We start from the raw sequence: 26,144 nt of genomic DNA, 5'->3' as shown, positions 1-26,144 counted from the left end.
CTGTAGTTTGGCAGTGGTCAGGCTCCTCAGCTGTGCCGGGCGGCCCCCCTTCAATGGCTCCGGCTCTTGCTCCTCTGTCCTTTGGCCCTTTCTCTACTGTGGTAACAGTCTCTCTGTCATTCATTCTCTGGGTAATATCATTAAAAAGAAACCCTCTGGGGTTTCCTTTAATCTCACCTTTACCTCTGTAATTGGACCCTTCACTAAACCTTCTTCAGTTAAAGCCATGCAATAAGTATGCTCCTGTCTCCTACTAGACCCCTGACTGAAAGCTCTCTCTGCTACTCTTTGGGACTGAACTTGCAAGTAGCAAAACTTAGAATGGTCTTTAGTGGTTCCAAAGTTTTCCCTCCTTTAGAGCAATGGTTCTCATTCGGGGGTGATTTTGCACTCAGGGGACATTTGGCAAAGTCTAGAGACTTTTTGGTTGTCGTGTGTGTGTGTGTGTGTGTGTGTGTGTGTGTGTGTGTGTGGGTTGCTGGCATCTAGCATCTAGTGGGTAGAGGCCAGGGATGCCGCTAAACATCCTGCAGTGCGTGGGGCAGGTTCCCACAACAGAGGATCATCCAGACCACGATGTCAGTTGTGCAGAAGCTGAGAAACCCTGCATTATAAAGCTACCAACTGCGCTTCCAAATGATTATTGTAGACCCTTGCACTATATACCCTGAGTCTGGAAAACACGAGAGAAAATTCACAGGGGAGAATCATGTATGAACACAACCAGTATACAGCGCAATATAGGATGCCAGACCCAGATGAACACGGCTGGGGTCCACGCTCAGACTCCGACATTCTATCGAGGAGACCTTGAGCCAGATACCTACCCTCTCTGCAACTCTCGCTCCTCATCTGTAAAATGGGGCTAGTAGTAGTACCTGCTTTACACAGTTGCTGTTAGGTCTGAATGAAGTAATACATGCCAAGTTCTTGAAACCCAGAGAGACACGCTGGCACACACCAGTGTGCAAATCCTGTTCTGGGCTGTCTTGGGAGGAGTCAGAGAGAGAATAAGAAAGGGCCTGCTTTTGAGAAGTTCATAACTAAAACCGCTTTTCAGATTGTGGGTTGTTCCCTGCTACAGACTTGTGAAATTGATTTCGAGGTTGCAACTAACATTAAAAATTGGAAAAGAAATTTTCAGGGTGCCTCACCCTTACTAAGGGTAAATACGACTTGGTGACATTTTCCTTTTAGTTCTGCAGATATATATGTGTGTCCTGGGTTGCGATGGAAAATGTATTTTTTTATGGTGGGGTGAGATTAACAAAACAAAGTTTAAAAGATACCAGTCAAATAGGAAAAGTGAGGCACCCAAAGCACCATGAGAAGGCCCTGTGATTTTGCAGAAAAACTCACATAGGGCTGCGAATGAATTCCAGCTTCACCATGTATAGGCTGTGTGATCTGTGCGTGTTGGGCAAGTTACACAACCTCTCTGAACCTCAGCTTCCTCAACTGAAATACGGAAATTAAAAACATATTCGCCACTGCACTGTGGGGAGGATCGAATGCGGCAACACGCATACACTGCCTAGTACAGGGCCTGGTGCACAGTAGGTGTGCAATGGATGTGTGCTCCTGACCTAGAGACTGCCTGACCTGGGTCCTCATTGGCAGAAAACCCTAATGTATGACCATGACAAATGGGCCCTCAGAAACTTGAAATATTAGAAACACCTGGTACCTATTTAATCAGATGAAACAATAACATTCATCTCTTCTTTCCTAGTTTGGAAAACACAGCAGAAAGATCCAGAGAGGTGCTTCACTCCCGCAAAGGCCCAACCTCCGCGGCAGAAAGAATGTATCCAGGAAAGTTCTCGGAGCCAGGCTCGTCAGACCAGGTTGGTTTCCTGTTTATTTTTAAACATATTTCAAGGGACTCCTGCTACCCAAGGCTAAGGAAATGAGGTTATTCATAAAAGATTCAGATTTTACAGGTAATGCTTCTACTCTCAGTGCTGCTTTTATCCCAGTGTCCAGCCTGAAAGCCTGGCCCTGGGGGGCCCCGCTCTGCCGGTGCCACCTCCCGGGTGGGCAGTGTGCTCAGAGCCTCCGAGGTGAGGCTTGGAGGGACGAGCTGCCAGGATCTCCTCCACTGGAGTCACTGCTCCCTCCTGACCCTCGGCGGTGATCACAGCTCACTCTTCCATCAGGCCTCTGTCCTACGCACACCAATATACCACACTCTCTCACTCACAACACAGCCCACCCTATTCCCCAGGGTCTTATATAGGGCCTTCTGCTTAACAGGTGTGCAATACAAGTTCACATTGAATCAACTAGAACCAACCTCAGTTTGTAATTGGTGATAGTAATGGCTTAATGAGCAACTCTGAAGCCAACCCTTGGTGTTTATCTCTCTGGATAAATTTTGTGTACTTTGAACAAACTCAAGGTTGAAAAGGAATGCTGTCATCTACTCCCACCCATCCATTGGATTTGGGGATCTCCTCTAGGCGTGGAGAGCTCCCTGCCTCGGGGTCAACCCACTCATTTTTATGGGCGGCTCTTGGGGTTAGGAAATTCTTCACGATTGGAGCAGAAATCTGCTTACCTGCAGTTTCCACCTGCCATTCTCGGTCTGATCTCTTGCCACCAGACAGCTCTTCACAGATGTGAGCACCTAAGCTAGAGAGCTCCCTAGAGCTGTTTTGCCTATTGTTTGTCAAACGTCTGTGTTCTACGTGAAATGAACAAGAGCTGAAATGCGGCAGCTCTCCCACTTTATACCAGGGTAGGCTAAACTCTGCCGGTTAAGTGGGTGGGCTCTGGATTCAAAAGGCAGGAGTTCAGCTGGTCTTGGGAAACTGCCTTCATTTCTCTGGGCCTCAGCTCTCTCGTCCATCAAATGGGGATGGTGTTTACTTCACAGGGTAATGAAGATTAAGTGAGATGACGCTGACCAAGCGCCTAGCACAGTGCCCGGCTCTCAGGAGGCCCTTGGCATAAACTAGTTATGATTTGCCTGGCCTGAAGACGGGCAGCTCAGGGTACAGCATTCTGCACAATTTGAGAAGTGTCCCCCCTTGGACACCAGACCGCAACGGCAGATGTAGACACGCAGATATGCAGACCTCTGACTCTGCAAATGAGAGCAGGACAGCAGAGGCAACTGTACCCTGAAGACACACTGGACCCAGTCCGGGGACAAGATGGCCCCAGGCATCATCTCTGCCGCCCCCCGCCCCCCGAGGAAGCAGGGCAGCCCGGCCCCGCCTACCTTGGTACTGGGCGCTGAAGCCGCGCTGCCGGTGGTTGCCGTCCGACGTGAAGTGCAGCCGTAGCCAGTTTTTGCTGCTGATGACGGGGGCCGGGAGGCTGGCTCCGGTGAACCTGTGGGGACAGGAAGACGGGGTCAGGGACCACAGCTGCCTGAGACCGGGCACCCGGGAGTCTCCCCACTGCCCATGTGTGCTGGGGCCTCCTCCCAGGCCTGGCAGAAGGGAAGGCCGTGCTGGCCCGGCCGCCCACCAGTAGCCTGCAGCCTGGGCTGCTGGAGCTGGTTCCCCCAGGGGCTCTTCCCACTGCTGAGTTGCTGAGAGGAGGGGGCGATCCTTCAGGCCTGGAACAGAGGCCTATTTCTCCACCTTCAGCAGAGGTCTAGCTGCCCAGGAAAGAGGTCCAGCCCTCCCAGCAGAGGCCCGTCACCCCAGCAGACGTCCACATACCCACCCCCAGCAGAGATTCAGATTCCCAGCAAAGGTCCAGCCCCAAGCAGGGGACCAGCCCAGCTCTCTGGCAGAGGTTCAGCTACCCCGAGCCAGCCCCTCAGGGACGCGAAGGAGTCAGGAGAAAGGGCTTAGGCAGCCACTACAGGCAGCACGGCCCTTCCCAGGTGTGAGAGCCTGTTTTGGGGTCACTAACTAGGCACTGGGTCTTCTCTGGCTCCTGCCCCTGTCTCTGCTCCTCCACAGGAGGCCAGCCCCCACTGCTGGGCCACCTCTCCACCCTTAGATTAGCCTTGTCTGCTTTCAGCCAGTCCGGCTCAGTGGCTGGGAAACCCGGATATCCCCGACCGTCGCCAGCCACTGCCCCAGCCTCTCGACCAGCTGTGTCCTGAGCCAGCTTTCAGGTCAATCAGATCTTTCCTCCTAGAGTTGCTCAGAGATCAAGAACCTTCCATGGCTCCCCAGTGCCCACGCAAGACTGGCTTTCCAAACTTTCCGCACTGTCCCCTGCTTGAACGGGACTCCGCTCAGTGCTGGCCCCTCTGCCACACCCAGGCGAAGCCCCGGATGCCCCTCGTCGCTCTGCTCGCTGTCCTGCACCCCAGGAGCCCCTCGCCCTTCTCTCCTCAACCCCACAGCCTCCAGCGGGCCGATGCCCAGTGTCTCTCCGCTCCTCCTACCTGCGTCTGAATCAGGGACCAAACCTCCTGATGTATCCCCTTTGGCACCATCGCTCCCACCCCGCCTGGACACCCTGCTTACATCGAAGCATTCCAAGCTTTCTCCTTTTCTATGCCTTTGCCTTTTCTGCCTGGAATGTACCCGCGCGTAACCCTCTCTCCTGCACCAGCCGTATCACTTGAGACACTTCGGGATGCCCTCAGATACCATGTCCCCAGGAAGGCCTTTCCTATTCTCCTTGGCTCTGAAGCCACATGGACTTGGGTTCAGATCAGGCTTCACCGCTTCCTACCAGTGTGACCTGGGGCCAGTTAGTTGATCTTTCTGAAAATGGAGGAAAAACACTGGCCCGGAGAGTCTGTGGGAGTACGTGAGAGGCCTTATGGGCAAAGAACCTATCCCAGTATCTGACACATATTAGCTCAATAAACATAATTTTCCTTTCCCCTCCTCTGTGATGCCACAGCATGTTATTAAAATTATAATTCATTTATCTAGGTGTGTGTCTCCCTGGGATAATGCCTCAAAGAGGGCAGTGCAGACTGGTGGGTGGGTGGGGGAGGGGAGAAGCTGGGACTCTAGAGGGATCGGCTGTGTTATCTTATGAAAATTACTTAAGTTCTCTGTAACTTCATCTGTAAAATGAAGATAATAATCCCTCTCTCAAAGGGCTGCCGGGATTGAATGAGATAATACACAAAAAAGACTTTAGCACGGTCTCTGGAAAATAGAAAGCTCTTGGTAAATGGCAGCTGCTATGTTATTCTCCATCATCTTTATTCTTCATCTCTGTACTAAGCACCTAGCACAATGCTCGATACAAAGCAGGTGTGTCAGGATTCCAGCAGAAAACAGATGGCTCGGTCATATGAGAATAATTCCAGTTGAATGAATGGCCTCGTCACCACCAGGGATGGGGCAGTATCCTGAGGCTGTTAACAGGGGTCTGGTTTCCACTCACAGGCCTGGAGAGGACATGGTTATCCCTGAAGGAGAGGGTAGCATAGAAAGGGCCACCATGCAGGACCCAGATCTTCAGTCAGTGGAGACGACAGCCGGTTTGTGAAAATCCCACAAGGAGGGAGAAAGACACACTCTCCTCCCTCCCCTCCCCTCCTCCAATCTACTGCTGAGGCTTCTGTTGATGTAGCCCAATTGGAAGCCAGAGGGCAAGGGAGCATATGGATGTAGTCTCACAAGTAAGTCTTCCTAAGCATGGAACAGGGTAGACAAGGGAGGGGAGATGATCTGGAGGGGTGAAAGGAAGAGATCCAGCATGGTGGGTCTCCATAAATGCGTATTAGACAAAGGAACTAACCAAGGAGCTTCTCACCCTGCAAAAATGAGTTTTTACTATAATGAAAATGCTGACATACACCAACCTCCAGGAATATCACCCATATTGCTATGGTAAGAGCTATTACAGAAACCAATTACTGTATTTCACCAGAGCCCATTTAAAATACTTTATTACAGGCAGAGTCATTTAAGTTTTCTAAGGAGCCACAAACAGTATTGTGGGTTTTTTCTTCCCCAGGCCAAATTCAATTCTATCTCAATGACAAAGCCTGGAGGCTATTTACATAAGGGAAGTAGAGATAGGGAGAAGTTACCTGAATAATTCAGAACCAAAGGCTGTTCACTGCAAAATGGAATGAGGGGAGGATGCTGGGGTGCCAAGAGCAGGAAGAGAGTAATGATCAAGGTTGTAAGCGGAAGTCAGAAAGTCGGTATTCTCCAGCCCTGGGATCTGCATTAACCCCCAATGCTACAGGCTGGAGGAGCCCGAAGGGACATCCCCTGCCTCCCATTTCTCCCACACCTTCACCTGCTCCCAGGAATCCTGATGATGACTGTTCATTCCCAAGGCTTAAACTCAGGGCCCTGTGCATCTTTACTCTGCACTACTCCTGCCTCCTTGGACATAAATGCACATTTGAGAGTTTTCTTGGCATCTGTCAGAGAATGGGAGGCTTAAATGTTGGAATCATCACATTAAACACTGCCATTGCGATGGTATCACGCCTCACGCAAAACTGTCCAATAAAAAGAACAAACTACTGATGCCCACAACAACATGAATGATTCTCAGAAGCATTATGCTGAGTGATAAAAGAGTATATACTGTGTGAATCCCTTTATATGAAACTCTGGAAAAGACCAATCTACAGTGAGAGAAAGCACAGTGGCTGCCAAAGCTGGGGGTGAGAGGTACAGGTGGGGATTGCCTGGGAAGCAGTACAGGGGAACCTTCTGGGGTGATGAAAATGTTCTATATCTTGAATGAGATGGTGGTGATATGGCATATACACATTTGTCACAGCCCCCAGAACTGTACATTTAAAATGGGTAATTTTAGGGACTTCCCTGGTGGTGCAATGGTTAAGAATCCGCCTGCCAATGCAGGGGACATGGGTTTGAGCCCTGGTCCAGGAAGATCCCACATGCCGTGGAGCAACTAAGCCCGTGCGCCACAACTACTGAAGCCCGCACGCCTAGAGCCCGAGCTCTGCAACAACAGAAGCCACTGCAATGATAAGACCGCGCGCCACAACAAAGAGTAGCCCCCGCTCGCCCGTGCGCAGCAGCCAAGACCCAACGCAGAAAAATAAATAAATAAAATAAAATAAAATGGGTAATTTTATGTAAATTATACCTTAATAGAGTTAATTAAAAACAAATCTTCAGTAGCTCTAATCCTTAGAGTCAAAGACCATACCAGGGTCTACAAGCCTTAAAAAAGCCAGTGTGTCTTCACCTCTCATGTCTCCTCCTCTACTTATGCTTTACGCTCCAGCCACATGGGTCTCCATGCTGTTCAAAACTGGCCAGGACCAGACTCTTCCCTTTGAGAGTCTGCCTGCCGATGCAGGGGACATGGGTTCGTGCCCCGGTCCGGGAAGATCCCACATGCCGCGGAGCGGCTGGGCCCATGAGCCACGGCCACTGAGCCTGCGCATCCGGAGTCTGTGCTCCGCAAAGGGATAGGCCACAGCAGTGAGAGGCCTGCGTACCGCAAAAAAAAAAACCCCAAACCAAAAAACTGGCCAGGACCGCTCCTGCCTTGGGGCCTTTACACTTGACAGTTTCTTTGCCTGCTGGCTGGGTCTTCTCCCAGACTGCCACCTGGCTCACCCTCTCACTTTCTCAAAGCCCTTGGTCAAATGCCACCTTCCCAGTGAAGCCTTCCTGGTCTGACTTTTGCCTGCTTTCCCTCTCTGAGCACGTCACACAGACTTGCAGACAGACACACACACACATACCCCATTCTCTAGTCAAACAGAAGACCTATGTGAACTGGAACACACACTGCTTTTTAGTGCTTCTCTGCCTTTGAATGCTCATAATGCCTTTTCCCCTTGCACCACCTGGCTGCACAGAGAGGTTAAGAAACTTGCACAAGGTCACACAGCTATTAAGTGGCAGAAGTGGGATTCAAACCCAAACCATCCCACTCATGCTAGATAGAGCCTCTGTACTCGGGGGAGGCAGTGGAACAGTTTAGGCTGAATTCCATCCTGTTCCTTTACTTTCCCTCCCTCCGCCTCCTCCCAGGATCCTCTTTAATTTTACTCCCTGTTAGAATCATAATTAAAGAAGAGAAACACAAAGAGAGATTCTCCCCTTCAAATATTTCTGTCCATATTAATTTCACTATGGGGGGTCTGGGGAATTCCAAGTTCACCCAGGAAATTGCTGCGGCAGTACAACATAAAATGTATTTAAGCAATTATGCTCAATTCTTTTTTCTTTTTGGTAAATTGACTTCCGTTAAATGGGGCTTCCTTAATGGAATCTGGCTTGGGGAGAATAAAAAAAAAAATCACTCTCTTTAATGCATGTAGTTGATTCTGGAAAAAGTGGCTTTGAGTTCCTCTGCAGAAAGCTCTAAGCTCTGCTTTCAGTAATAGGAGAGCTCAGAGCAGACTGTGTGGATAGCATTTCTTCTTAAGAAGCTTCTCGTACAGTCAGGATGTTGGGGTGCTGAGAGACACGCCCCACAAGACGACAATAGTGATCTGCAAGGAATTGCTGCCTAATTTTAAACTGAGAGGGAGTAATATTAGGAGATCTTGGTTTAAATCTCAGCATCCCTGAAAATGGACATCCTCAGGGGAACTTTCATCCATTCATTTACTCACCAAGCACATACTCTGTACAAGGTACTCTGCCTGCCGGTGGCTACCACGCCCACTGTGGTTCCCTAGATACAACAGTTTCTGCAAAGCCTGTCATCTACAAGGTTCGGCTTCACCGTCTCCTTCTCTGTGCAGCTTCTCGGTCGATAGCCTCTGGCTTCTGTCCTCCCAGAACACCTTCTGCGGGCTTTATCTCTTAACCAAGTTATGTGCACAGCCTGGATCTGATTCAGGCTTGAAGAATCTTCCAGGGCCAAGTATAAACCACCACTCCACCCCCGACCCACCCGGCCGGGGAGAAAGTGACATACAGGAGGTGCTTGCCACCCCACTCCCAAGCCCTCTGCCCTTCCCACCTGCTGTCTGCTCTCCCCGCTGGGGAATGGAGAGAACACCATGATGCAACCAGGGGAAGCCTTCTGGAAATGTCTTGGTGGTGGCACCAAAGGACACCGAGGCCCTTGTTGGAGGCTGACTCCTGTTCCCCCTCCCAAGCTTCCTTTCACCCTTGGAGTGAGCCTTTATTGACTCAGCCCTGACACCCAGTCTCATCACAAATGATTTCCATATCTGCTTTTCTTTAGCCAAATGCCTAGGACTCTTGCTCTATTGAGGAAAACACTTTTCCCAAGACAAACCTGTGATGTTACATATTTTCCAGGAACTGGGTGAACGTCTGGGGTGAGTGCAAGTCCCTTTTGGCTGTGGGCTGCTGGAGCACCCCGGCCTCTAGACTTATCTTTGAAAAGAGGCCCTTTGGCTTCCCGAGGTTCTGGTTCCCAGCAGTGCCTGCCCACCCCAGGTACTGAGGCAGTTCTGAGAGGTCTGAGCTACCCTACAAAGATTCAACTCGTGGCTACCTAACTGTATGTTCTGGGGGTTGTTTTCTATGCTCTGAACAAACCAAAGCTTCCCCTCTTCTTCTTCTGGAACCCCTATCATTCGACAGTTGGTACGTTTAATGTTGTCCCAGAGGTCTCTGAGACTGTCCTCAGTTCTTTTCATTCTTTTTTCTTTATTCTGCTCTGCAGTAGTTATTTCCACTATTTTATCTTCCAGGTCACTTATCCGTTCTTCTGCCTCAGTTATTCTGCTATTGATCCCTTCTAGAGTATTTTTCATTTCATTTATTGTGTTGTTCATCATTGCTTGTTTCATCTTTAGTTCTTCTAGGTCCTTGTTAAATGTTTCTTGCATTTTGTCTATTCTATTTCCAAGATTTTGGATATCTTTACTATCATTATTCTGAATTCTTTTTCAGGTAGACTGCCTATTTCCTCTTCACTTGTTAGGTCTGGTGGGTTTTTATCTTGCTCCTTCATCTGCTGTGTGTTTTTCTGTCTTCTCATTTTGCTTATCTTACTGTGTTTGGGGTCTCCTTTTTGCAGGCTGCAGGCTCGTAGTTCCTGTTGTTTTTGGTGTCTGTCCCCAGTGGCTAAGGTTGGTTCAGTGGGTTGTGTAGGCTTCCTGGTGGAGGGGACTAGTGCCTGTGTTCTGGTGGATGAGGCTGGATCTTGTCTTTCTGGTGGGCAGGCCCACGTCTGGTGGTGTGTTTTGGGGTGTCTGTGGAGTTACTATGATTTTAGGCAGCCTCTGTGCTAATGGGTGGGGTTGTGTTCCTGTCTTGCTAGTTGTTTGGCATAGGGTGTCCAGCACTGTAGCTTGCTGGTCGTTGAGTGAAGCTGGGTGCTGATGTTGAGATGGAGATCTCTGGGAGATTTTCGCTGTTTGATATTTTGTGGATCTGGGAGGTCTCTTGTGGACCAGTGTCCTGAAGTTGGCTCTCCCACCTCAGAGGCACAGCACTGACTCCTGGTTGCAGCACCAAGAGCCTTTCATCCACACGGCTCAGAATAAAGGGAGAAAAAGAAGAAAGAAAGAAAGAAAGAAAGAAAGGAAGGAAGGAAGGAAGGAAGGAAGGAAGGAAGGAAGGAAGGAAGGAAGAGGATAAAAGAAAAGAAAATAAAGTAAGGTAAAATGGCACATATATACAATGGAATATTACTCAGCCATAAAAAGAAACAAAATTGAGCTATTTGTAATGAGGTGGATGGACCCAGAGTCTGTCATACAGAGTGAAGTAAGTCTGAAAGAGAAAGACAAATACCGTATGCTAACACATATATATGGAATTTAAGAAAAAAAAAGTCATGAAGAAACTAGGGGTAAGACAGGAATAAAGACACAGACCTACTAGAGAATGGGCTTGAGGATATGGGGAGGGGGAAGGGTGAGCTGTGACAAAGCGAGAGAGTGGCATGGACATATACACACTACCAAACGTAAGGTAGATAGCTAGTGGGAAGCAGCCGCATAGCACAGGGAGATCAGCTCAGTGCTTTGTGACCACCTACAGGGGTGGGATAGGGAGGGTGGGAGGGAGGGAGACGCAAGAGGGAAGAGATATGGGAACATATGTATATGTATAACTGATTCACTTTGTTATAAAGCAGAAACTAACACATCATTGTAAAGCAATTATACTCCAATAAAGATGTAAAAAAAAAAGCTTCCCCTCCCCCATCATTCCTGCTCGTTAGCGTCCTTTCTCCCCATGATGTGCGCTCTCCTCCCAGCCACCACACCAAGGCATCATCCTTAACTCCTTCCATTCCTTCGCTCCCGTGGCCAACTGTGGCCACATGGTCTTTACCGCACGACCGCGTCGTTCCTCACCTGCGCCACAGAGACAGCCTGCTGATCTGCCCTCGGCCTCCATCCATCTTCCATACTCTGTGCGGGCATTTGCTCAAGTCATTGCCTTGCTGGAAACCCAGCAGCAAAGGACCACTGGCTCCAGGATAAAGTCTAAGCTTTTTCATGTCTTCCCTGTCCAGTGACACCCACTTTGAGCTCCAGGCACTTTCATGTCTCCACGCCTTTGCATATGCTATTCCCTCTGCCTGGAATGCCTTTTCCTGCCGCCCGACCTGGCTACCTGGGAAAATATCACTGATTCCATGAACCTAACAAAATGCCTCCTTTCCTCCACCTGTCCCTCTCCCTGCCCCTGTGGGAGGAGCAGTGCCCTCCACGTGTCCACTCTGCACCTTGGACATGCCCCACGGCATGTCATCTTTTGACCTGATGACCACCTCCCTGACTCGAAGGCCAGCTCCATACACGCGGGGACAGAATTTTCTTTGTCTCTGTGTGTCCAGCAACAGCACAGTGCCTGGCACACAGAACAAATCAGTTCCATAGAACCGGGCTTGGCAAACCACAGTGTGCTGTCTCTTTTGTCAGTAAAGTTTCACTGGGTCACCACCAGTGCTCATTCATTTACATATTGTCTGCTTTCAGATTACAAAGGCGGGGCTGAGCAGTTGTGACAGTAACTATAACCTGCAAAGCTGAAAATCTTTACCTTCCCCTTTACAGACGCCAAACGTAGAAGCCTTTCCCATGATGCAGTCGGTTGGTAAAAAATAATTTCTAAGTGGGGAATGATAAAAGAATACACTCATATCTTAAACACTTCATTATAATGTAAAAACACTTGGAGGGACATGTTTTTTTTTTTTGGCCAGTCCATGTAACTCAGGAGCAAGGTCTTTCCTTTGACCATGGGTTTCTTCTCTGCATTGTCTATCTTGCGTAAACTCCACCGATAATGCATCGCTCACCATTTCCAATTCCGCCACAGCTCCTCCAGTCAACAGATGACTATGGAGCACCTGCGATGTGCCAAGCATTGTGCTAGGCACTGGGGATGCAGCAGTGGGCAAGACAGACCTGGCCCCCGCCCAGAGGGAAACAGCTCAGTGGCATGCCATTCTCTCACTCACTCACACCTAATATTTAGGAAGCAATTCTTTTCAGAGCATCTCCTTCATGGAACCATGTCAAAGCATTCAATTTAGTTTCCAGACATGCAACTATGCTTCCTTTCACACTCATATTTCATCAGTTTATGTGATGTTTAATAAGTCACATAATTATAATAACAAGTATGACTGGTATTGAGAGAGTTGGCAATGAACCCATCTGATTCTCAGAAAGTGCAAGGCTCAGCTGGTGGGAGCACGGAGTGCACAGGCATTGGGGGTGGAGGAAGGAGACAGCCCGCAGGCAGCCAGCACTGAGGGCCACAGGGCCTCGGGCAGGAGGATCCATCAAGCCTGGGAGTGCCAGCTACCCCAGGGAGCTGCGTGGGGGGAGATGGTTAAAGCACTTTTATGACACATGCTTTGTGAATGAATGAATGAATGAATGAATGAGGGAACATGCAAATGACAGTGTCTTGCTTTCAACAGTGGGGCATCTTTTCTAATGCTATCCCCTTTGAGATCAGAAGAGTGGGAAACAGCCAGTCTTAACATCATATTTGAGAATTTCAGAGGCTTTCCAGGTCTGCTGCCTGGCTCTGCACAAATCCCAGCTCCAGCATTACGGACACATGGTCAGTCAAGGTGTGTTCTGAATGTTTCTGAAGATCAAGAACTCACCTCCCAGCCAAACTCTCCCTGTCCACTTTGACCCACCCCACCCTTCTTCTAGCGACTTCCTTTTCATCCATCCTGTGTCGTCTCACAGCCACTGGCTCCCGGAAGCCAGGTGGGCTTCTCCCTGGTACCTCCTTTTCTCTTGCAAAGAGTCCTTACACTTGGTCCATCCCAGTGCTTGTCTCATCACGCATCGTGCAGGGATGTGCTTCCCCACCAAACCGCGAGCTCCCTGAAGACCGGAGCTGTTCCTTTCTTGTTTGGTTCTTCCCTCAGTACCTTGTGAGTGTCTGACACATGGGAAAGGCTCGAGGAATACTGCTCACGGGAAGAAGGAACACTGAAATAAATGAACGGATGAATGAGGTCTTGCGGGAGGAAGCAGAGGGCATACGTGGGGAGAGCAGAGGAAAAGGCAGGTGAGCCGGGAGGCCTGGGGACAGCGGGGAGGGGCTCGGAGGCCACAGGGGGTTCCATCCTGGTCTCCCGTGAAGACGTGCAGCCCCAGCCCCTTGGGCCCTCAGCCCTCACTCTGTTCCCCATGTTCTGGGCAGCTGCTGGCACCTTCTGGGGAAACTCTTCTCATGGTGACGTGGCCTCAGTGCAGCAACGGTGGAGTCTGATAATCAACGTGGGCAAATGTTCCCTCTGTCCCAGAAGCAACTCAATAAACTCAACAAATTATCATCGTTCTTCCCTGCTCGGCTAATTGTGAGCTCCAGGGAACCCACACAAACTACATCAGGTACATGCTTGTCCTCCAGACGCACTGCTCCCTGGAGGGCGTGTGTGTGAGCCCGGGAGGGCTGGGGGACAGAGCTCCTGGCTGTGTTTGCTGTCGGGATGAGAGTGTTATCACGATGTCCTGGGGCTGTGAGTTGGGGGAAACACAGTGGGAAGGTCTGGGGAGTGGCTTGGGGCGTTGGTTCCTTCCATTCCCAGCTCAGCTACTCACCGGGCAGGGCTGCTGTGTGAGGGGTGTCCTGCCTCTGTGGAGAGACTGTGCCCATGATGCTAAAGTGAATGGGGTTGGGTCTGGAGATGGGCACTGGCGCTGGGGGCCAAGCTCTGAGCAGGGGGCTTGTGGTGGTTTCCCCACAGCCTTTCAGGGGATGCCCAACTCTCTCTTCTTCTGTCTCCAGGTCTAACTATCAGGCAGTTCTACTCTTTTCTGAGTGCTAGAAGCCTCTGAAGATCAGTCTCCCTCCCTCGACACACAGCTCTGGGAAGGGGCAGCCTCGTGACACTAGGCCACAGCTGAATGGAGTGGGGTGGCCATGTGACCCAAGCTGGGCCAATCAGCTAATGGGACCGTGCATGCACAGTGACTGACAGAAGGCCTCACAGGCCTAGCTCTCCCACAGGAGATTTGGGAAAAGGGTGTCCCAGCATCATGTCTCCCACCTCTGTTCCTGCCCCCCACCCCATCACTCGTCCTCCTCCAGGTCCCGCTCCAGTCTGACTGGGACAGAATCTAAGAGCAGTCTGGGTCCTGACCAGCTGCTGGGCCCTCAGCTGGCCGTTCCCTGCCCCCAGCCCGAGTCTCTGTTGCCATAGATTAGACCTGAGATCCAGCCTGCAGACCTGATGGTCCCCATGCCTGAAGATGTCAAAGCCTACCCCCACCAGGCTTCACCCAGGAACAGGGTGCTGGCCTTAGAAGTCTCGTGACCAAGGCGTGCTCACACGCCACTTGGACCCTCTTCCCTTACTGGCTCAGGTCTCTGTCTAGGTGGAGACACCACCTGTCTGGTTCATCACCTGTCTTGTTCTCCTACAGAGGCAATAGGTTTAAGAAGGTCAGGGTTAAAGGCCAGGTCTCTAAAATCAGACAGGCCTGTATTTGAATCTGGGCTTGACTGTTATCTAGTTGTGAAATGTGGGCATGTACTACGAATTCTCTGAGCCTCGGTTTCTTCATCTGTGCAATGGGATTCTGTGCTCTTGCATATAATGCATCCAGGACTGTGCCTGATACATTAGGTATCTCACAGATGTAAACTATTTTACTTCCTTGCTTAGGTCTGAGAAGAGAGGAGATGGGATCTTATCAGTGCCTTGAACCCTAGCCTCCAGAGAACACAGGGATTAAGGAGACCCCAGAATAGTGTGGCCTCATTTCCCTGGGGAAATAAGGATGCCTGCATCCACTCTGGTGAGAGCACAGTGCAGGGGTGAAAGGGCAGGGCACTCTGTGGCACCCAGCACAGCCAGTACACTTGGCAGCCACCTTCCTTCCCGCCCTCAGGCAGCCCCAGCCTGGCCTCTACCGGCTCGTGCTTACTCAACCTTGCCCAGTTTCCGCCTGTCACTGTAACAGGAATCGGAGAAGGGACCTGCCCCCATTCCAGGGAGGGTGGCAATGTATGCCTTGCAGAGGCCTCTGGGGATTAAATCTGGATAATACTTCTTATCCAGAGGAAATGTTTGCAGATGGCTTATTGAGGAGCCTCCCACGCCAGCCTTTGCCTGCCACTCCACTGCCATTCTGAGTTTGAGCATCCTCAACGTTCCCCCTCCCCCTCCAGGAGGCAGCTAGCCGGCCCCGCCTGACGGTTCAGCAGCTCTGAAGCCCTGGCTGAGGAAGTGAACCTCCCAGGTGGCTGGAGAATGGATGGGTTAAAGCGTCTCAGGGATGGGGTTGCTAAGGCCAGTGAGGAAGCTATCGTACAGTCAGATGGAGCCGGATTCCCATCCTGCCTCCACACCCATGGGCTCTGTGACCTGGGGACGCTGCTTCCCCTCTCTGAGCCTCTCTTGCCCCAGTGTGCATCTCACAGTGTGACTATGATGATTCAAGGTGCTGCAGGGGTGCTCATAAACTCCTGCTGAGGCTTTAAGACACAGCAGCCATCATTCCTGGTCATGTCACAGCTCCGTGCAGCAAGGGAAACTCGTGGGCAAAGGATCTAACATTTACTGAATCCAAAGCAGTTTGGGGCGGAGATTAAGCACATGGGCCCTGGAAGGCACCTGTCTAGGTTCAAGTCTCGGCTCTACATTTCCCAGCTGTCCAACTTTGGGCAGGTAACTGGCCTGCTTTGCACCTCGGTCTCCCCATGTATTTAATATGGATAACAACAGCACGCACCTCATAGAACTCTAGGAGGTTTACGCGAGATAGTGGGTTTACAAGCTCTGAGTACAGGGCTTGGCACATAGCAAGTGCTCAAGAAGCATTCGCTGTTATGGAGGGCCCACCACGTGCCAGTGCTGTCTGTACGCTACCTGAACAACACACCAGAGACCCAGCCGTTAGCATGGTGGAGCCAACACAAGCAGAGGGGAGAGGAGAGAGACAGGAAGGAAGACTTGGAAATGGGGGAGGGGAGAGTTCCTGTCTTATATCACTCACCCCCAGCACATCTAAGTTAACGTCTTATATTTGTGGTTTCAAGTGGCGGAAATCCTGATTAAATCGGCGTGGAGTAGAGAAGAAATTATCTGCTGCCATAGTCACAATGTAGCTGGCCCCAGGGATGACTAGACCCAGGGACTCAGATGCCGCAGGCCCCTGTCTCGGGGTCCGTCTGTGCTGTGCTCTGTCTCTGGCTTCATCCTCGCTACTGCAGACGGTGCTGCTAGAGGTGCTGCTAGAGGCTCCCTGATTCACTCTCCCAGCTTCACCTCCAGAGAGAGAACGAAGATCTCTTCCCTTGGGTTCAATTAGGAAAAGCTCGCTGGGAGTCTCTGATTAATCTAGCTGGGGCTGTGTCCACACTGGGGCCGAGGGCATGGGCCCCTACTAGAGCTCCATGACTGGTTTTGGGGACAGTTCTCCCACAGAAGGAATGGGCTCGAAAGAAGGGAGGGGTGCCAGGCAGATAAAAGATGTTCACTGTGGTTGAAAGAGGCAGGGGTTTGGACAGAAAGATCAGGGGTCACTCTTCCTAGTCTGTGGTGTCAGGGAGGGGCTTTGTCAAGGCCCGTGAGGGGTACCCACAGCTGCCTGTGGGGGTTATCTCCTCAGAGGCGGTCTTGTTCTAGGTCTCATCCTCTCCCCCTCTGCCAAAGGTAAACCTGCCAAAGGTAAGCACGTATGCCTGGTCCCCTGCACGCTGACCCCATTCTTACACCTGATCATCTATCCCATTTCCTGTCCACCTGTTCACTAGCCCACTGGGCTAGGTGCTGACCCCGCACTTGGCTTTGGCTAGCCTCTGCCCATGAGAGTGGACCCAGGCTCTGTGTGTACCTGCCTAGGGGTTCAGTGGGCCATCCGGGTCAGTCTACATGCTGAACTCGGGGCATCTTATGACCTGGGAATAACTTCACCAGATGCATCTGGAATCAGGATCAACCCAGATGGGAAAAGTCTCCCCAGAACCCAGTAAGTGTTGAGATTTAGACACCTTCTCTCTTTCCACCTGCTCTCCTCCTGCAGTATTTGGCTTTGTTCCTTGCCAGCTTCCCCTTCTCCTTGGCCCCAAGGAAGTTCCTAGACGCTCAGTAGAGGTTAAACACATAGACTTTGGAGTCAAACCAACCTGAGTTTGAGGCCTGGCTCTGCCACTCATTGCGGTGAAATAACAGTTGCAAAGACAGTACAGAAATTTCCTGTATACCCCTCCCCCAGCTTCCCCTAATACTAGCATCTTACATGACCATGGTCCATGTATCAAAACTAAGAAATCAACATTGGTACTGTACCATTAGCTCAATGGAAGACTTTATTCACATTTCCCCAGTTTTTCTGCTAACGTTCCCAGTTTTTGTTCCAGGATCCAGTCCAGCGTTTCTCATCTGCCCTGGACAAATTAATCTCTCTCTCTCTAGGCTTCTGGAGGTGATCTACCTAAAGCATTATCATCATTTGTATTAAACTATCACGGTCACATCTGATTGAGTAACATTTCTTGGCATGAGGTCCATGCCAAAGAGCCTAAGCCTGCTTATGACCATCTTCCCCACCGGTCTGGCTTCCAGGAAATTTCAGATGCCTCCTACCACCACCAATCCTGAGACGTATCCATCCCTCAAACATTGCGTATCGATGGCCATTAAAGCAGCAGCCGCAATGCTCCAGCAACTCAGCTACTGGTTGAAATGTGTGTATGTGTGTGCGCGAGCACACGTGTGCATATGAGTGATGAGTGAGTGAATGAACTGAAAGTATAAAAGAGTGAATTAACTGGTAAGCCAGTGACCGCATCAGTGACTTAATGAGCCAGCGAGAGAGTGAAGTGTGTAAAATTGACTAGGTCATGCTCCCTACCCCCTCAAGTAATCCGTTAAGCGGTGGCATACATTTCTCATCGTTGTTAACACAAGCAGGGGTTAAGAACTGCACAGGAATAGTTACAGACCACCAGCTGGATACTGTGTTCATTTCTTATTGCTGCTTTCACAAATGACTGCAAATGTAGTGGCTTAAAGCAACACAGATTAATTATCTGACAGTTCTGAAGGCCAGAAGTCCAAAATGGGTGTCACTGCGCCAAGGTCAAGGTGTCTGTGGGGCTGCACTCTCTCTGGTGGCTCTAGGGGTGAATCCGTTGGCTTGTCTTTCCCGGCTTCTAGTGGTTACCTTCCTTTCTCGGCCTGTGGTCTCTTTCTGTATCTTCAAAGCCAACCGTGTCGCATCTTCAAATCTCTCTCTGACTCTGACCCTCTGCATCTGTCATCATATCTCCATCTCTAACTCTGAAACTCCTGCCTTTCTCTGATATGGACCCATGTGATTACATCAGCCCCACTCGGACAGTCCAGGATAATCTTCCCAACCCCCAATCTTTAACATAATCATATCTGCGAAGTTCCTTTTGCCACGTAAGGTAACATATTCATGGGCTTTGGGGCCTAGGATGTGGACATCTTCATGGAGCCATTATTCTACCTGCCACAGATGCGTTGCTCCGAGGGCAAGTGCAGCACTGATTCCCACTCTAAAGGAGAAAGGGCAGCAGGGGGATGGAGAGAGAGCATCACGGCATTTATCACGTGCCCCTGCCACGTACTTCTTCTCCTCATGTTGTTGCTGTTATGGCCTGGGATTTAAAAAATTTCCCCAGATTTGATGCTTGCACCCAAACTTGAGAAACACTGTGATAGATGATATGCCAGGAGCCTATGTTGCTACAATTGAGGGTAAAATTTGTCCTAGGATTTCTGGAGAAGGATTAAGAGTGGGGTGCCTCAACCCTGGGTGCACATTCCCATCAGCTGGGGAGATTAAAAAAAACTTATTTTGAAATGAGCATGGAATTGCAAAGACAGTACAGAAAATTCCTGTATACCCCTCCCCCAGCTTCCCCTAATATTAGCATCTTACATGACCATGATCCATGTAGCAAAACTAAGAAACCACACTGGTACATTAATATTGGCTCAATGGAAGACTTTATCGCATCTCCCCAGGTTTCCCACTAGGGCCCCTTTTTGCTCCAGGATCCAGTCCAGCATTTCTCTTGCATGGGGGCATCATGTCTACAGAGTCTCCTCCAGTCTGTCGGCTTCTCAGGCTTTCCTTGTTTTCTCAAGACCTTGAGACTTTTGTACTGGTCAAGTATTTTGTAGACTGACCTTTAATTTGGGTTGGTCTAATATTTTCTCACGATTAGACCAGGGTTATGGATTTGGGGGAAGAATACCACTGGGTGAGACGCTCTTATTATCGCATCATCGAAGGGGGTGTGTGATATCAGCAGGGCCTATTACTGATAGTCTTTGCTTTGATCCCTTGGTTACAGTGGCATCTGCCCCCTTCCTCCACTATAATGATGTCGCTTGTCCAGTTGGTGTTATCGCTGCCGAGAAAGAGGCTCTCACCACCTCCGAGGTGTGTGTGGGGGGTCCATCCCAACCTGCCTAAACAGTGTTTTCCAAATCCACCCATGGACTGTGACCCATTTGCAGGTCATAAGCTCAGACCGTGGGGTGCATTTTAAAGAAAAAAATAAAGTAGAGGAGACTATAACAGCATAGAATGGAGAAGAAAAGAGTACGTCACACACATAGTAGGTATAGTTTCGTAAAACTTCGGTTTCTGAAAACTTTATGTGCTCAGAGACCTTATCTTTACAATGGGGATAAAAGTAGCATGCCCCGACTCGCGCCCCACACACAGGGTTGTCACGAAGATTAGATGAGCTGATATGGGTGAAGTGCTTAGAGCAGAGGCACACATTAGGCATTGTATAAATTATTATTATGAAGTGTGCATGTGTATAAATGGGTCACGGTGTAAAATACATTTCTTATTGTAGACTGCAATCCAAAAGTTTGCAAATACTGAACTCACATCTCTAGACTGGGGTGGGCAGGCTTACGAGCCCCAACCCAACGCCTGTGTTTGTGAAGTTTTACTGGTGCACAGCCACTCGTTCGTTTACGTGTTGTCTTTTGAGCTACGATGGCAGAGCCGAGAACTTGCAACAGAAAATGCACGGCCCACAAAGCCTGCACTATTTACTACCTGGACCTCCAGAGCAGCACCCCTGCCTGCGGGTCATCTCATGGTACAAAGGACATTAGACACTTCTTCCTAAGCCACGTGGCCTTGTCCTGCCACCGCCCGGCAGGCACACTGGCCCCTGCAGGCCCCTCTGGGCTGTGTGACTGCCCGGCACTGAGGCCTCCAGAAGCTCGATACCCTTCTACTTTGGATGGATGCCCACACTTGCTTTATCTATCCACCTCCGCTGTTCACGCTGTTCACGCTGTTCACGCTGGAAGGTTAGAAACACAGCACACTGGTCAGGGGCCCAGCAGGAAACAGATGGCCACTCAAATTAGAATAATTTGAGGAGTGTTTAACAAAGAGGCTATTTACAAAGGGATGGGCAAGGTGTTGGAAAGCCACAAGGGAGAGCTGAATCCTCAGAGGCTAGTAAAGGTGGAGCTCTTACCACCCTCAGCAGGGGGGACAAGGAGAGGGAACCTGGAAGGAGAGTCATTTCGAGAGGATGCCTTAAGAGGAGATGGAGCTTTCAGTCTGGGGCTGGGGAGCCAGTTCCAGGCAATCCCACGGGGAGGGAGCCAGAGAGTAACTGCCTTGACCTCACCTCCCTCCCTCCCTCCCTGATGTCCTGCTGGGGTCCCCATTGGTCAAACTGAAGTGGAAGCTGGAGGGCATAGGAGCCACTGATGTGGTCCATATGGGTCCGCTTCCCAGGACAGGGAGCGTGCTGGGGAAGGATGGAAAGGAGCAAACCTCAGATGCCAGCGCACACAGCATCGATTTAGAAAGTCTGGTGTATTTACTTCTCCCGCAGCTCCACTAGACAAAGGGGCGCCCTGCTTCACCCCGCCAAGTCGGGAATGTGGCCCCAACACCGAAGGACTGTCATAGGTTTCACCTTAACTGTCTTCTGTTCCTAGATCTGCTAGGCTCCGGGTGGCTGTCGTGGAGCTAATGTTCCTGGACCGTATCATCCTGAGAGGGGCAGAAGGTTGGGCACAGAGGAGCTGCTGGGTGTTTTGTGAGTCTGAGCTGAAGCTGATTATCACGTCTGGATGTTACGCAAGTTCTTCCTCACAACCCGGCCTTCTAGCTCAGGAAGGAGCTGTGTCTCATTCATCTTGGCAGCCCAGCTCAAGTCCAACAGACAGACGAGCCAACCTTTGGCCACCGTGGGACAAAGAACCCGAGCGGCAAAAAGCTCCCTAGGCTGAGAAGTGTCCCCAGATTAAACTGTTCCCACTGGCCAGACCTCTCTGCCCCCACCGCTGGCCCGGACTCCCTGAGCTGGCATCTGGTATCTCACGGGCTCCCCAGTCCGGCCACAGAGCTACAGCATGTCACCGGGAGGGTCTTTCCTGGCCCGTGGAACACTGACTCCACATCACTGATTTCATAGACGAAACATCATAGGCTTACAGGAAGGAAGGGACTGGCTTGGGTAAGCCCAGCCGCCTCGTGGCGAGCTGGGACTAGAATTCAGGATTGGAGACTCTAGTCAATATCCATCTTTCTTTTATGTAAGATGGAAGGTGAAATCGGTTGTGGAGCCTTGGGAATGGCCTCGGCCAAAATTCAAAATGTGGTCTAGCCTCAGGCAAGTTTCAGTGTCAGGCTCAGCTCAGCTGCTGAGGTCACGCACCCCGACCCTAGGCCCCCCAGGCAGCTGTTCTGTACCGGTGGGATGAACAGAGGCTCCAGTCAGGCAAATCGGTTCAAATCCAGACCCAACCTGTTAGCGGCTGTTTTACCTTAAACAGGTTAATTTTATGTTAATGAGACTCAGTGTTCCAGTCCTGTAAACCTGGCTCTGTCATCAACCACTGAGTGGTATCAACTCCATGACCAGGAAAGCAAGTACTTCGCAATGTCCAAAGGTCAATAAATGATACTTTTCTTCTCTTTTCCCTCCAACTGGAAGACTGACGGAATATTTGCAACTTTTTTCTCAAAAAGCCAGAGGCCGACTAGTTTGAGTGTAGCTGCTAGAGCTCTGTGCTCTAGCCCCAAGAAACGGGGACCCCTGGGATAAAGGCAGGGGGGCCTCCTGATAGGCCAAGGATTCTGCCTCATTTTCATGGACTCAGGCGTAATTAGTAAAATCTTAAGGTTCTCCTCCCGTCTTCCCTAGCCTCCACCCCACCCCCAGTTTCCTCAGAGAAATGAAGAGTTCAGACGTATAGGCCAAGTGCTTGGGTTTTAAATTAGACGACTTTGTCCTGACAGGAACCGAGTCACAGCTGCCATACCTGATTATTTTTAGAGTTACTACTAAACTCTTTGTACAGGATGAGCTGCCACTGTTCAAGGCAAACAGAAAGACTTCACATTTTATCATGACAGCTCTGGAGCCATCCACCTCCTCGTGTTCATTATTTCCAACCTGTCTTTGGAAGGGATGAGGCGGCATCTTGACAATCGTACGGCGGGGGAAGGCAGACCCCGTGGCTTGTTACTACGTCCGAGGGATGGAAAGCTCCCCAACTGAGCAAAGCCCACTGCCTCCAGGAAACCAAGGAGAAACATTCCGGGGGTGCGGGTACCGCTCCAGAGCCTTCTCTGCATGAACCATTATCTTTCACGAGAAGCAAAATGTGACCACCAAGTAGCCAACCAGTAAGAGCGCATGTGTGCAAATGCCACCAGCACTGGCCTGGAGTGGCCAGCTTGTGAGTGATGTCACAATCCCCTCTGACCCAACAATGCCGCCACCACTGAAAAGGCGGACCCCTGCCTGTAGCTCTTACAGAGAGAAACATTCACCACCGGCAGAGCACCTTCTAATTGCTCCTGGAGTGTGGCAGACAAAAGTCTCTGCCGTCTGAGTTACTAGATCCAGAAAATAAAATGACCTTATGAACATGGGAAGAGAAGTCCAGCTAAGGCCCAAGGCAAACGTCTCTTCTTACATCCACTTTTTGCTGGATTACAGAAACAAGTTCATGGAGCAGAAGCCAAACACCCACCTTGGCTTTAAAGAGTTCTCTAGAAAGTGTTCGGAAAAATGGAGGTCTATCTCAAAGCACGAAAAGGCCAAATATGAAGCCCTGGCTAAGCTCGACAAAGCCCGATACCAGGAAGAGATGATGAATTACCCTGGCAGGAAGAAGACGAAGAGAAAGCGGGACCCCCACGCACCCAGACGACCTCCATCGTCCTTCCTACTCTTCTGCCAAGACCACTACGCCCAGCTCAAGTGGGAGAATCCAAACTGGTCAGTAGTGCAGGTGGCAAAGGCCTCGGGGAAGATGTGGTCAGCAATGACAGCCTACGACAAGCAGCCCTATGAACAAAGGGCAGCTTTCCTGAGAGCTAAGTACCAAGAGGAACTGGGCATCTACCGTAATGCCAGGAAGAAGAGCCTCCAAAGGTCGGCTAAGAACCGGCGCAGAGGGCTCAAAGAAACTGTCAGACACAACTGATGGATCCAATTAGAAATAAAATGCTGTTCTCCGGTACTGCCTGTCCCTGGTCTCTTGTGTAGCGTTAGGGGGGCCACTGCTACCGCTTTGGGCAACAAGTGAGTGGCATGGTGGAGCTGAGATCAGGGTTTGGAAGCTGATCCCAGGAGGGGCTGGCTTTGGGACAAGAGTCTGAAGAGTGTGTGGTCCGTACTTACCGGGCTTGGCTTGGGCAGGCAGGGTGGGGTGGGAATCTCCAGGTGTAAAGAAGCTAGGAGTCCTGGGGGTGGGAGCATCCTGGTCCCAAGTGGTTCTCCAGGGTGGAGGACCCTACTCAGAGTGAAGTGAGCAAACGCCAGCCCTGCCACCCTCCTCACCAGGAGGGCAAAAGGCCTGGAGTCCAGGTCAGGCTCCCAATTCAGGCCCCAGCAGAGGCTGGGAAACGAGTTGAGGTGGGCCTTAGGGGACTCAGTGTCTCCAGGGATTCCAGAACTGGTCCTCCAGCGAGGCTTAGATACTATTAGTGGGTCAGGATGAGACTCCAGTGGTGGTCCCTAGTCTAGTCACTAGGATGAAGCATGGGGCTGATTTTACAAAAAGAGGCATCTGACTCTGCCCCAAGTACTATAACTTGGAGAGAACCCTTTTCTTGACATTTTGGTGAGCATCTCTCGGTCATTTTTCTGTGGACGTAAGCACAACACAGAGTGGACATTTGCTGCCTGTATGACCACCGCGGCATCCATTCCTTTTCTCCTGCTCACAGCACACCGGCTCCATCCTGACCAAGGCTGGATCAGATGGAATCCCCCTGGCTACAGTGATTGGCTCAGTGACGGTCATGTGACCCAAGTTGGTCCAATCAGAGTAGATCTCAGAACTTGCGTAAGGAATCCTAGGGGAGGATGCAGCCCTGGGGGCTGTTGGCAGCCATTTGCCTCATTCTCAGGCCAAAATGTTAGTCCCTTTGGCATCCTGGACTTTTCATTGAAGATAAGCCCACACGTTTTGGATTTTGTCTAAGATAGTTTGAGTTCGGTTTTCTGTCACTTAAAATGAGTCAAAACTTGTCATTTGATACAAATGGGATTGTTCCATCTACTATGACTGTATTTTTCAGGCAATAATACACTGTGGGCAACGTTTCATACCAATCTAGATTGATATGGAATATTCTGAAATGGCCCTTGACTTCTGATATCAAAGAGACTGGGCCCAAATGCAAAATTTTTTGGTCACCAGGTTCTGCATGCAAAAGACTTCCTTAATTCCAGCTCTAAACCCCTATTCCCTGAGGGATCTGCATCTCTGTAGCCTGCTGTTGTTTCAAATTTTACTTTTGGAACAAAAATAAAAATACGTAGTTTTGAATAGCCTTTTAGAACTGGGTCAGCCTTTAGGGGGTGAGAGGTAATAGAGTGGAGTGATTTAGAAATTCAGGGTCTGGAACCAAGGCCATTTACGAAGGGCTCCCACGCACCAGGCCCTGTGCTGGGTACCAGGAGGCCCAGTGCGGTCTACTGTTAGGTTCCTGCCCTGACGAGAGGGATGGACACGGGCATGAACCACAGCCCTACAAGGCCTGAGGAGAGTGTAGACTGCACAAAGAGCTGGGGGCGGGAGCGAGTACCACCTACCAAGGCAACTGCTAAAGTCTTCATGGAGGAAGCAGCTTTACGCTCCTCGGCAACCTTGTACTCATGCTGGCCGGATTCCTGTTCCCCCCTCTCCCATTCCCCACAGGTGCTGTTCCAACTTGTCTCTGCTTCCCCTCCAGCCCAACCTCCAATCTCTCAGGAGACACCCTCATTTCCTGCTTCATTGAGAATACAGAGATGATCAAATAAAGCACTTCTCAACGTGTCATCCACAGCCATCTTCCCTCCTGGTCTCACGCCTCACAGCCAGAACCCTCTCACTATCTTCTTCCCCACCAACCTCGGGCCCTTGCTCCTCCCGTAAAGATGCTGACCCTCCAGCCTGTAAGCTTGCTGTCCTGACACAAGTGGTTCTGATCACTGGCAGGACCTTGGGCAAGTAAGTTCTCGTTCCTCTGTCTCAGGTTTCTCATCTGTGCAAAGGGGATGATGCCGGCCCCTCAGGTTGTTTCAGTGATTAAATGATGTAACACACGCAAAAGCATTTGGCACAGTCCTTAGCACATAAAAGGTACTGTGGTTGACCCTCTAGGGCGGCTGTCCTATGATTTCCCCCTCCTGGTGTTCACACCCTGGTACGACCCCCCTCCCATTAAATGTGGGCAGAATCTGTGACTTCCCTTGTTTTTTTTCCTTTTTCGGCCGCGCCACGCGGCATGCGGGATCTTAGTTCCCCGACCAGGGGTCGAACCTGCGCCCCCTGTAGTGGAAGCATGGAGTCTTAACCACTGGATCGCCAGGGAAGTC

General features: G+C 50.5%; 2 protein-coding genes across 2 annotated transcripts in view; one reads left to right on the top strand and one right to left on the bottom strand.

Annotated features, from left to right (window-relative positions):
- Positions 1-2,893: 2,893 nt before the first annotated feature.
- LOC149750793 (CUB and sushi domain-containing protein 3-like) overlaps positions 2,894-26,144 on the bottom strand; it is a 71,000-nt gene continuing 47,749 nt past the window's right edge. The window contains exon 2 of the mRNA XM_089896524.1: positions 2,894-3,339. Within this exon, the coding sequence (XP_089752650.1) occupies positions 2,961-3,339 (379 nt within the window). The 3' untranslated portion in view covers positions 2,894-2,960. The remainder of the gene's footprint in view (positions 3,340-26,144) is intronic.
- On the top strand, positions 21,118-24,489 carry HMGB4 (high mobility group box 4). Its single transcript, XM_030759876.2, has one exon. The coding sequence runs from the start codon at positions 23,194-23,196 to the stop codon at positions 23,758-23,760; it is 567 nt and encodes a 188-aa protein (XP_030615736.1). The 5' UTR covers positions 21,118-23,193; the 3' UTR covers positions 23,761-24,489.

Source organism: Delphinapterus leucas, chromosome 1, assembly GCF_059928025.1.
Source record: "Delphinapterus leucas isolate spDelLeu-1000000601 "Yukka" chromosome 1, BTC_Dleu_Yukka2, whole genome shotgun sequence".
Classification (NCBI taxonomy): Eukaryota; Metazoa; Chordata; class Mammalia; order Artiodactyla; family Monodontidae; genus Delphinapterus; species Delphinapterus leucas.
The sequence above is the reverse complement of the archived record's forward strand: the minus strand, read 5'-3'. Positions and strand labels throughout refer to the sequence as shown.

What these genes read in the sequence shown, in the direction of transcription:
- HMGB4 (XM_030759876.2), top strand. Translation starts at nt 23,194, where the DNA reads ATGAACATGGGAAGAGAAGTCCAGCTAAGGCCCAAGGCAAACGTCTCT.